At 41.0% G+C, this 12,450-nt stretch overlaps 1 protein-coding gene across 1 annotated transcript; it reads right to left on the reverse strand.

Moving 5' to 3' along the window:
• Positions 1–1,701: 1,701 nt before the first annotated feature.
• On the reverse strand, positions 1,702–12,155 carry KCNV1 (potassium voltage-gated channel modifier subfamily V member 1). The gene is made up of 4 exons (XM_001091899.5): positions 11,883–12,155; positions 10,199–11,456; positions 8,513–9,042; positions 1,702–4,860 (listed from the first exon to the last, which is right to left on the reverse strand). Exons 2-4 carry the CDS (start codon positions 10,657–10,659, stop codon positions 4,349–4,351), a joined length of 1,503 nt encoding a protein of 500 aa, XP_001091899.1. The 5' UTR covers positions 10,660–11,456; positions 11,883–12,155; the 3' UTR covers positions 1,702–4,348.
• Between the last annotated feature and the right edge of the window lie 295 nt (positions 12,156–12,450).

Below are 12,450 nucleotides of genomic sequence, written 5' to 3' on the forward strand. Positions count from 1 at the left end.
ATAGTTGATACTACTTTGCATTAAAATGATAAATGCAACAATTTCTTGTACGTTATATAAATAATATACACATAAAATAAAATATGAATATGTCACTCCTAATAGAGATACATCAGTAATTTCTTAAAATTGCTTTTTTAGGTACTCAAGCATTACCCATATGCATTTAAATGTTTGAAAGTAGTGTTTTCTAACAGGCAGAGATTTCGTGATGAAGACACAAAAGACGGTTGCAACGAAAGGAAAAATTGACAAATGGGATCTAATTAAACTCTAGAGCTTTGTCAGAGCAAAGGAACCTATCAGCAGAGTGAACAGACAACCTACAGATTGGGGGAAAATATTTGCAAACTATACATCTACAAAGGTCTAATATTCCAGCATCTATAAGATACTTAAATTTATAAGAAAAAACAAATAAACCCATTAAAAAGTGGGCAAAGGATATGAACAGACACTTTTCAAAAGAAAACATACATCCAGCCAACAATGATATGAAAAAAGCCTCAATATCACTGATCCGTAGAGAAACGCAAATCAAAACCACAATGAGATACCATTTCACACTAGTCAGAATGGCAATTATTAAAAAGTCAAAAGAAAAAAAAAGCAGATGCTGGGGAACTTGTGGAGACACTGGAACACTTATACACTGTTGCTGGGAGTGTAAATTAGTTCAACCATGTGAGAGTGTGGCAATTCCTCAAAAACCTAAAAACAGAAATACCATTGGATCCAGCAGTCCCATTAATAGGTATATAACCAAGGAATATAAATTGTTTAATTATAAAGATACATGCACATGTATGTTCATTGCAGCACTATTCACAGTAGCAAAGACATGGAATAAACCTAAATGCCCATCAATTGTAGACTGGATAAAGAAAATGTATGTATACACCATGAAGTACTATCCAGCCATATCATATGAAAGAGTGAGATCATGTCATTTGCAGGGACATGGATGGAGCTGGAAGCTATTATCCTTATTATCGTAATGCAGGAAGAGAAAACCAAATGCCACATGTTCTCACTTATAAGTGGGAACTAAATAATGAGAACACATGAACACATAGTGGGAAACAACACACACTGGGGCCTAGCAGAGGGTGCTGGTTAGGAGGAGAGAGAGAATCAGGAAAAATAACTAATGGGTACTAGGTTTAATACCTGGGTTATGAAATAATCTATACAAAAAAAACTCTGATGACACAAATTTACCTGTATAACAAACGTGCACATATATCCCTGAACTTAAAATAACAGTTAAATTAACAAAGAAAGTGGCTAACACGGTGAAACCCCGTCTCTACTAAAAACACAAAAAATTAGCTGGGCATGGTGGCGGGCGCCTGTAGTCCCAGCTACTTGGCAGGCTGAGAGGCAGGAGAAGGGCGTGAACCCAGGAGGCGGAGCTTGCAGTGAGCCGAGATTGCACCACTGCATTCCAGCCTGGGCCACAGAGCGAGGCTCCGTCTCAAAAAACCAAAACAAAACAAAGAAAGTAGTGTTCTCTAAATAGCTTAGAGAAAGACAATAATTCAATTATTTTATATTTTTAAAAATTATTGTTTCATAACAATAATTCTTAGATGTTTAAAAAGTGTTTAATGTGTTAAAACAATGGGATATAAAATTGGCAGAGTTCCTGCTTTGATTTTTTTACTTAAATGAAATTTGGTTTGCTTATATATACATTCATTGGATAAATAAACTGATATTTTATTTAACAGCAAAATTGAGTAAGCAATGACATTTTAAAACTTCTTTCTGAATACTTACATCTTGACAACATTTATATAGCTAACAGCACATTTGTAGAGAAGATGTTTAGGATCCTCCGTGATAAAAACATATATACATATGTATACACATAGTTTTTAATTTTTTTTCCAACTACTATTTACTCTAAAGATAATATTTTTTTAATCTAATAATGACTATAAGGTGTCACCACAGCCTTTACTTAAAAGCACCATTCCACCTCTGAGAATAAGCTGATATTTTACTTAAGGCATATTGAACTTCTCCATGCACAAGAAGTTGGCTTGCCTGCCTAAAAAATAAATTTCTATGCAGAGCTTGTGTGGGAAGAATGAAATCTGCAACTTGACTTTTAGGATTGTCGTTTTCAGGGTCAGGCAGATTGGTGTTCAGCCCTGGCTCTGCCGTCTATAGCCTGTGTGAATTTAGGCAAGTTTATACCTTTTAATGTTTCAGTTTCTCTGTCTTTCCCTCACGTACCTTTGAATAGAATGTTCAGTACAAGAAAACAGGACCTAGTCTTGTTTAAGAAAGACTCCCTAGTCCCTTGCACACCAAAAGATCCTTAATAAATATTTGTTGAGTTAACAAATATATAAAATATGTATTTTGAAGAGTATAAGAATAGTAATTATATAATAGGGATATTTTGAGGATAAAATGGCATAATACATGATGAATACAGAGCACAGTCCTGGATCAGAGTAACTATTCTTATTAGGGAAAGTTCTAGAAAAGCTGGAGTAAGGTTACCTTCTGTGTCTAACTTCTACTTCCCCTTCAGATTGTGGAAGGGATTTATACTACGACTAGTGGCCCTTTGCCACACTCTAGCACCCATGTATGTGTGTAAGAAGGAAAATATTTATCTTATTAATATTCATATCTCCTGAACCTTTTCTAATATTTAGGAGAAGTGGAAACAAGTTAAATGAATTAAAGTACTTTAGCACACAATCTAAAACTCATGCCATCAGTGAAAATGTTTTCAGAGCTTAACCATGCATACCAGAAAACAGGAGGTAGAACATGCGATATTTCATTGATTTTAAGGTGCTTATTTTAAATTTTTACATATCTGAAATCCGGATGCATTTTACAGTTAATGGCATCTTACAATTGACTGGCATCTTTCTTTCTTGGTAGTGCATAGCATAATAGGATGTCTTGAATAAAGTTTATGAAATATGTTATAGCTATATATTAAAGCAGTTCTCAATGTTTATTTCTTATCACCACGAACCCCTGGCAAAGAGCCTTCTAGGCATTTTTTCCCTCATATCTCACCCCCATGAAATGTTAATACCACAGATATACTCAATATGCTTATCTGTGTTTTGTATATGAAGTGATAAGATTTTTTCTTTTTCCTCAAGAACCAATTTTCTTTCCCTTGGGGGCTCTATTATATTGGAAATGTAGGTATGAAAGTGATGCATTCCTTGTTATTCTTAGGTTTTAGAATCTCATTTACTAAAATAATGGGAATCATGAGCTAGTTCTTAGCTTTAGAGGTTTTGGCTTTAATTATATAACACAATGTCTAGGAATTGTATTATTATCATGAATGTCAAAATGCCTGCAAAGTTTGAACATTTGCTATTTACCCCAACAGACAGAAAGCTGTCCATAATATTTTTTGTTAACAAATAAAAGATCTTCAAGTTCATCCAGTGATGTCATTCAACATATATTTCCCATTTTATGAAATAAGATTATTTAATAATTTCAGTGTAGAAATTTAGGATGTTCACTACCTCACTTTCATATATTCATTATTTTAAAGCCATAACGTGAACAATACATCCATAAAGAGACATTTGAAGACCATCTGATATTCATGAAGTACTAAGAAATATGCTGTTTTATGCTCCACATATTACACTCAGTTGGGAGAATGAAGATGTGCAATTGTTGAAGTTTTTGTGCAGACTCATGTACTGCAATCTAAGCAGTTTTGAGATTCCCATCTCTTAGAGTAATAATGGGATACAGAGATCAGTTCATTTGTGACCAGTGGTTTACACGAAAAAGAAGGTAGGGATACAATCTCTGCCCATCAAATAAGGGTTTCCTCTTGTAAAGCTAATTATTATATTTAATAGCCTTAATTGATAGAGAAAGGAATAATTTATGTACTTGGATAATATCTTTAAACAGCAAAGTTGTTCAATATGTTCTTAAATATTTACTTATCTTTCTCTGGGCTATGTAGTTTAACTTCCATTTTAAAAAAATTAGTGGTGCAGAAAACTTCTACTATTAGCGATACATAAAATCTTTAACTTTTTGTGTGTATTGCAATAACATTATTTTCTATTTGACAATTCAAACATGTTTATATTGGCCCAGTTGTATTTGATTGTGTTAATTGGCTATTTTGGATACTCAGATGTGTCAGAACACTGTGCAGTTGTTATAGGTGATGTGGAATGTTCTAGTAGACGAAGCAATGTATCAGCAAAAATTAATTAAGATGAGCAGTACTCCGAAGAGACTCATCATCAGAATACAGAAATCCACATCACTGCTTTATCATTTTAGTAAATTGTACATAGCTTTTGTAAATAAATTGAAAATTAATTCAAAACCAGAAATCATCTCCCCCGCTGCTCCTGGTACTTGCTCTTTCTCTGCCTTTCAGTCGAAGCATCTCCATGATACTCCGGGCATAGACATCTCTCAAGTTAACACTGATATATGAGTCAGTGGCTATATTCTTGGTAAGCTTCTTCAGGGCTTCACGCTGTCTAACAGCTGCTTCCTTGAGTTTCAAGGTGAAGTAGCAAGCAGAGAAGCGATCATTAATAATAGCAATAGGCAAGGCCAAGACAAGAATTCCTGATAATATACACATGAAGGCCACGATTTTGCCTGTGGTGGTGTCTGGTCTAATGTCCCCATATCCCACGGTAGTCATAGAGGTGGTGGCCCACCACCATGCGCAAGGGACACTTGTGAAGGTTGTGTCAGGAATGCTTTGCTCAGCAAAGTATTCTACAGTTGAAAATATAGAGATTCCCACGGATAGAAATAGGAGCAGTAGGCCAACTTCTTCATAACACTGGGTGATTGTCATCCCAAGGGAGCGTAATCCTGAAATAGAACAAATGCTGTCAGTCATTGGCATCCCTCTTCTCTCTCTTCCTGCCCTTCCCTCCCCTCTCCCTCCTTGCTCTCCACCCACAAACTGCATTGCACACTTAAATGTCCCCAGCACTGGGCAATGTTCTGGGGATGCAAAGTTGATTAAATCATAATCCTTGTGCTCAGGAAGTTCACAGTCTAGTTGATGGGACCAAGTTGAGAAGGCTAGAGAGAAATATAATTAGATTCATTACTCCATCTATAAAATTATTGAACTTCTACTATTAAAAAGAAAGTGAGAAGTAAGGCTGAAGGCAGGCAGGGGTGGTATGATAGGAGTTTTGTACTTTAGTCTGCACAATAAGAGGCCTTTGCGGTGTTGTATGTGGAGGGCTCATTTGGTCACATCTGCATTTCAATGCATCATTTTAGCACTTGTTTCTAATGCCAATTTTATGGTGTCTTGTATTTTGTGTGTCTGTTTTTCTCACCTTCCTTGTGAAGTTTAACACATTCAGGAACCTGATTACCGGAAAGCCAGAAAAAGTAAACAATGGGCACCATAGCAACAAAGTGAAGCAGCAGAAGGAAGTTAGGCATTGGTGATAAACTTGACATGAGAACATCACATGTATATTCAGGGGACATTCTCAGTGGTATATCAGGAGGAGGTCTGAACTCCCAAGACACCCACTGAAACCCTAGTCCTTAATACCAAAGCTATAGGAAATTATCTCCCTTGAGTACATAAAATTTCTGCTTTCCTATAATAACAGACCTGAATACAGAATATTCCTCCATTGCACAAAGATATGGAAAATGGAACCACTAGAGAATTTACTCATTATGAAGCATTGGCTGCTTTTCCATTCCTAGATCTGAGGATTTATTAAACCCCAGGGAGACAAACCCTCCATAGTCCAATTCTGTCTCTGAAGACACTAGGTCCTAAGGGGAGTAAGAGCCCCTTATGAGCCGGAGTGGTGGCTCACACCTATAATCCCAGCACTTTGGGAGGCTGAGGCAGGCAGATCACGAGGTCAGGAGTTTGAGACCAGCCTGGCCAACGTGGTGAAACCCCTACAAAAAGTACAAAAATCAGCCCGTTGTGATAGTGTGCGCCTGTAATCCTAGTTACTTGGGAAACTGAGACTGGAGAATAACTTGAACCCGTGAGGCGAAGTTTGCCATGAGCCGAGATCACGCCATTAAAATCCAGCCTGGGCAATAGAATAAGACTCTGTCTCAGAAAAAAAAAAAAAAGAAAGAAAGAAAGAAAGAAAAGCCCATTATGGAACCAAGCTTTGAATGAACCATACGATTTATTCCCTAATACTAGAGAGGTGGTTAATAAAGTTTGTCCACATTTTGAAATTATATCAACATGATGTCAAAATGATATTGACTCAGAAGTCCAAAATAATACCCCTTAGTATCATTTTTTGTTTTTATTCACTCACTAGAAACTATTTCAAATGCATTAACATACTAATCATACTCTTATGGTTTTGAATCTTGCTCTTCAAAGTTTGAGATATTCTTGAATTATTAACCAGCTATTTTTAAAGATCATTGAATAGTTTGAAGTTTAACTTCAAAAGAATATCTTTCAGAATACCTTATAATATATTTACCTTTATAAAGAACTGGCCTTGATGTGTCTACATGGAATTACGTTCCTTAAATAAATTCACAACACATGAGGAGATGCATAGCATTTGTCTGGGAACACTGTTTTAATTTAAAGCAAATGTTCGAAACAATTTTGTAAAGGAAAACAAGGTGGGTGGAATTTCTAGCATGTTATCTCTATTAACTCAGAGAATCCTCAAAAGAAAGGATGTAAGAGGGACAAGGTAATTGTTATGCCATTATACAGATGAGGAGGCTGAGGCATGAAAAGATAGCTTATCTAGTAGAAAGCTACAGAGCCATGATTTAAACCTAGTTGTCTGGCCAAAAACCCATTATTCTATAACAGCTCTCAATTTTTATTTATAATTAATACATGGGGAAATAGGTCATCTATGTTTACATTTTAATAAGTGTAGTGTTGAGGCAAAAATTGTCAAATATCCTAGTCATGTATTTTTAATAATTAAGGGTTTACTAAAACTTTATACATGTTTTGGAATGGAGAAAATCTTTGAAGAGGTGACATTGTGGAAATTACTGTTATTTTCCTTTTCCTTTCTTCTAGAAAAAAAATGTAGTCTTTACTGGGTGTTTTTAAATTGAGTCTTGTGAAGAGTTTATAAATACTTGAAGAAAGCATCCCATTATCTGTGTCAGAAAACAAAGAGTGGTACTTGTAAAAGTTCTTTGAAACCCCATTATCAAATTCCTGGTATGTGAGACTAGCTAGGAAAATACACTACCAAAATTATATTATAATAAGTTCTAATTACCAGAGAAATGTTGAAGAAAAACATAGCAGAAGTTAATTTCACTCAACATTTATTAGAAGGACAACTACCATCAACCTTTTTTAGGTGGTCAGTCAGGGCACATATCTAGGGAAATAAAATAGGGATAGTAATCTGTAGTCAATTTGTTTGTGCTAATATGTATTTGTGTCAACATATATAAAATTAATATGATATCATACTTCAGTGTTTCTTAAGGTTTTGTCCAAGAACCACCTACATCAAAGTCATTGGTGAACTTATTATTTATAAAATGTGTGCTCCTAGATCCGGCCTCAAGCTTTCTGGGGGTTGGAGCCAGAAGCTGTATTTCAACAAGCTTGTCTGGGGATTCTTGTTTTCATTAAGGTATGTCACAAGAAAACTCATGTACTCCAAAACATCTGACAGTTGCAGGGCCAGCCACTGATAACTACTACTGTTGGGGATGCAAGAATCATTTTTAATCAGTTCCTGTGATTTTCACTGATATTGATTATAATTTTCACGTACCTTATGTGTTTGTGTGTGTATTATATGGAGACTTTTCTAGGAAAATCTTAATTGTATTTTCAAAGGCTCTATGACACACAAAAAACTAAGGGATTTCTGTATTCCCCTCTCTCATACATCCCAGGTTAGGGACAAGAAAACCTTCAGATACTAGATAAAGCATTTAATTAGTTCATTTTGCTTTCTCCCAAAGCAAAATATTTTCATTGCTTCTTCGAAAATTTTGGAAAGGCCACCTTCGCCTAGTCATTTCCCTTTCTGCATGGCCAGAGAATGCTCTGAAGGGCTGACTTTCCCTTCTGCCAAGGAGTATATGTGGCAAGCACTTCTTGGATACTGAAGAGAAATTGGTTTATGTCCCTATATATCATATATAATTTATGTGTATCTTTTTATGTGTCATTTAGGCCTGTTTTGTCTAGAATCTTGAAGAGGCAGAGTGCCTTTAATTTTTGTAAATCTTCTGGGCAATGGTTTCAAATAAACTGAGGTTAGCAAATGGTCAAATTTTCTCTCAATATTTCTCTTATGGAGAGGAGGTATGTGAGAGCTCACTTTTCTACACCTGTGATAACAACTTCAAGGTTTTATCTTCCCAGTATCTCCTTAGAGGTCATGATCGGGTAAAGTATGGGAGTCGGTAATTTTGAATATCAGTTCAGCCTTACTTTCCTTGTACTGTGGTCAAATAACGAATGCTGACATGCAATGCAAATTAAAAGTCATCAATGAAATCTGAATACCTGTGGAATGTCTGCCCAGCTTTAGCATGCGCAGAGCTCTGAGCAGCCTCAAAACCTGGACAATGCGCCCAACGTTCTCCAGCTCCTGCGTGGTCTGGCTCCCACTTAGGCTCTCTACCAGAAGAGTGATGTAGAAGGGCAAGATGGCAAGGAGGTCTATGATGTTCGGCACCTTTCTTAGGAAGCGACACCTGTCCCGCACACACAGGAAGCGGAGGACAAATTCCCCGGTGAACCAGCTAATGCACACATACTCCAGGATTTCCAGCAGCTGCAGGTCCAGCCAGCTTAACTCAGCTGACATCAGGGCCATGTTAATGATGGACACCACCACGAAGATAATAGAGATGACCCCAAAGATACGGGCAGCTGTGGAAGATCCAGGTTTCTCCAGGATATTCCAGAGCTTCTGGCGAACAGTGGGACAAGGTCCTTGGGAGAAGTCCTGTTCACTCTCATGTTGACTTTCCTGGTCTTCTGTGTCCTTCTTGAAGTCTAAAGTTTCACTCAGCTCTTTTCTTCTGAAGTATCTTGTAGAGAAAACAATTGGTGATTAGTCAAACTTTATTAAAATACAGAAGTATAAGATAATTAAACATGGCAGGGAGGTCAGACTTTTCATTCAACGAAATGGAGAAAAATGTCTATTCATATTTTAGTTAGGTTGTGTCTTATCCACAGTATTCAGAATTTCTCCCTTAGGATTATGATTATCTTTCTTTTTTCTTTTTATTTTATTTTATTTTATTTGAGATGGAATCTCGCTCTGTGGCCCAGGCTGGAGTGCTGTGGAGTGATCTCAGCTCACTGTAGCCTCCACTTCCCAGGTTCAAGCGATTCTCCTGCCCTAGCCTCCTGAGTAGCTGGGATTACAGGTGTGCGCCACCACCCCGGGTAATTTTTGTATTTTTAGTACAGACAGGGTTTCACCATGTTGCCTGGGAGTGGGGGGTCTCGAAGTCTTCGCCTCAAGTGATCCACCTGCCTCGGCCTCCCAAAGTGCTGGGATCACAGGCGTGAGCCACCACCACCGGCCTGGATTATAATTTTTAAAATGACACTTTCTTAGTAGAAGTTTATACATAGCAAAGCTACTTTGGATTAATACATTTTATCACCCATTTTCTGGTAACAAGAACAGATGTTTGGCAGATGGAACTTTTTTGTGTGTGTAAAGGAAATGTATTCATGAAGAAATGGTAATAATAGCAAGATAACCTCAGAGTTCCACAATCTTTCAATCAAGGGACCAACCTTTTATCTTCTATATTTAAAACAATTCTCCATTCAAGTTTTACAGTCAGTGTTCTAGGTTTGATAAATGATAATGCTGCGTGCCAAATCTTTTATCCCTATGCATGCATCTTTTGGACCATGGCTTTTCTGATTCATTTATTCAGTCACCAAATATTTATTGTGGGCCTGAAGTCCCTTGCCTTATACGTTAAATTAGCATACTCAAAAAAGGGAACAAAGAGATTCAAAAAGTTCTATTCAAAAGTTGGCGATGACGCTTTCCAGTCCCCCACCCCCACCCCCACCCCACCTGTCAACCCAGAAGTGGCCACACCTTATTGCTAGGCCTGGCTCCAGCGAAGCTTATGTAAAGCCTCAAATCTACCTGTGCCTTCCTCTTTCTCTGCCGCGCCCGCCTCCCCGCCCAGCCGCCGCGTGCCTCCGGGGTACCTGTCCCTGCAGCAGGAATCGATGCTGAGCTCATCGATGCCCCAGTACTGGATCTCCTGCAGGAAGGAGAGCGCGCACAGCTGCTCCATGACATGCAGGCGGCCGGTGCGGTAGTAGTGCAGGACATAGCGGAACGCCTGCGAGCTGCGGTCGAAGAAGTACTCGTTGTCCACGGGGTTGGCATCGTCGCAAAGCTCCAGAGGGCTGGGCACGGCGGCCAGGGCCCCAGGGCGGCGGTAGGAAGCCACCACCACGGCCAGCTTGCCAAGGCGCGTGTGCGGGAAGCAGGACAGCGCCTGCTGCGAGAGCACGAAGCGGCTGCCGCCCACATTGACCGTGAAGCAGTCCCCGAGCGCCAAGGGCTCCCCTTCACCCTCGCTGCAGAAGACACTAGAGTCCAGGGAGGTCAGGGAGCCGCTGTCCAGCGGCGAGTCCAGCAGCGCTCTGCCGCTGGAAGGCATCTCTATCCCAGTCGCCGCGGCCTGAGGGCGCCACAAAGTTGGGGACACGCCGGAAGCGTTGGTCCCGCGAGGGCGGTGGCACTGCCCCTGGTGGCGACCGGGATTCCCCGGGCTCCCGAAGGGGTTACCTCTCCCTGGCGCACTCTCTCCACCCGCTGTGCTCCTTCCTCCTCCTGCCGCTAGGGAGCCGCGAGTGCGCGGAAGCAGCGCACAAGTGGCAGAGAGAGGAGACTGGGAGCAGAGGAAGGGTCGCTCTAAGAGAAAGGATCAGGTGAGGTCCAAGCCCGACACAGTCCCTGTGCACACTGCCGGTCGCCCTGGCCCTTCTCAAACGCCGTCACCCCGCCTCCCAACTTCGCAATTGCGATTCCCAGCCCAGGAGGTGTACAGATTGAATGACTCGCTACTTGGTGGGTGGAGGGGTTGGGGAAGGGAGGAAGGAGGGAGATGTGGGGCGGAGGAGGAGGAAGAAGAGAGAAGATGACTCTTAGCTGAATGCAAGCAAGCAAGCAAGGAGGATGGCGAGACTCACTCCTGCCCGCAGGAGACCAAAACAAAAAGTTCAGAAAGCAAAGGAAGTGGTAACCGGGTCCCTTCCAACTTGAGACTTTATATTCCTCCCTCTTCTTTTACTGCTGCCTCATAGGCCTCCCCGGGGGTGTTCGCTGGGGATGTGAGCAGGTGGGGGAGGGTGCTCTGGGTGAGGGGTCCGCACCATTTTCTCCCAATTCACTCTCATTCTAGTCTGATGATCACTGACGCTCCATTTTCTTCTGTCTCCCTTAGGTTTTGACCTCCTGGTTAAGAAACAAGAATAATTAATGATGACTTTTTATTGAAGCCCCAGTGGGTCACTAAGAACTAGGAATGTCACTGTCAGTTCCCACCCTGTCGAGTGTACACCTCGTGTTGAGGCACTTTGTTGAGGCACCCTTCCTTTTAGCCATTTCTGTCCCTACAAGTTTCCCGGAGAGCAGGTGTTCTGAGCACAGCGGAGCTCTCATTTTAGAAGGAAAGGCAAAAAGGCAAGGAATAGAACAAGCGTGGGCTGGGGCAGGAATTTAAATAGTAACGACGGCCTCCCTCGGTAAAGGGAGAAGCCGAGGCCAGCGCCCAGGTGAGACTAGAAGTGAACCCACCGGGCCGCTGGAAGCTACGCTCCATCCAACCTGTTGGACTCGGGGCGAGGAGGTGGGGGCGGGAGGGAAGAGCAAGTGACTCACCTGCAGCTCCTGGCACATCTGATCTGCGCACAACCGGCGCCGCAGGTAACGTACCCTTCCTTTGATCCTCTTGGTCTACACGTGAGGTCTGACTCGACCCGTCCAGGAGGGAAACTGTGCTCCAACTGAGCTCTACTCAGCGCCTGCTGCCTCGCCTTGCCTCCACCTCCCTCTGGGCTCCTGGACCCTGGGCTTAGGCTAAGCGCGTCCGCCCCGCCCGCTGTAGCCCGGAGAGCAGCCCGCCCAGTGCTTCCAGCACCAGCAGAGGGGAGTGGCAGGATCTAAGGGAGGGAGGTGAGACGGCGGGGGTGGGGGCGGGGGGAGTGAGGTGCCTGGTGACACTGAATATTACATTCATCCTGAATACACTTGCAGAATTACTGCATTTGATTCCCGTTTCCCTGGATCTGTGCCTTTGCAAATGTTCCAGAACAAAATTTCCAACTTGATCAGTGTGCTAAACTTGAGGTTAGGGCAGTTATATTAACTGCTTTATTTGGCATGGTTCAAGGTTTTCTCATTTTCAGCAGGCATCTCAGAATCATGCATTTTTCCAGTCTTTGCCAGA

Source organism: Macaca mulatta, chromosome 8, assembly GCF_049350105.2.
Source record: "Macaca mulatta isolate MMU2019108-1 chromosome 8, T2T-MMU8v2.0, whole genome shotgun sequence".
NCBI classification, from domain to species: domain Eukaryota; kingdom Metazoa; phylum Chordata; class Mammalia; order Primates; family Cercopithecidae; genus Macaca; species Macaca mulatta.

Coding starts and splice junctions, on each gene's coding strand:
- KCNV1 (XM_001091899.5), bottom strand. CDS start 10,659: ATGCCTTCCAGCGGCAGAGCGCTGCTGGACTCGCCGCTGGACAGCGGC. Junction 9,043..10,198: donor GATTCCTGCTGCAGGGACAG/GTACCCCGGAGG, acceptor TTTCTCTACAAG/ATACTTCAGAAGAAAAGAGC. Junction 4,861..8,512: donor GCTGGGCAGACATTCCACAG/GTATTCAGATTT, acceptor GTTCTATTTCAG/GATTACGCTCCCTTGGGATG.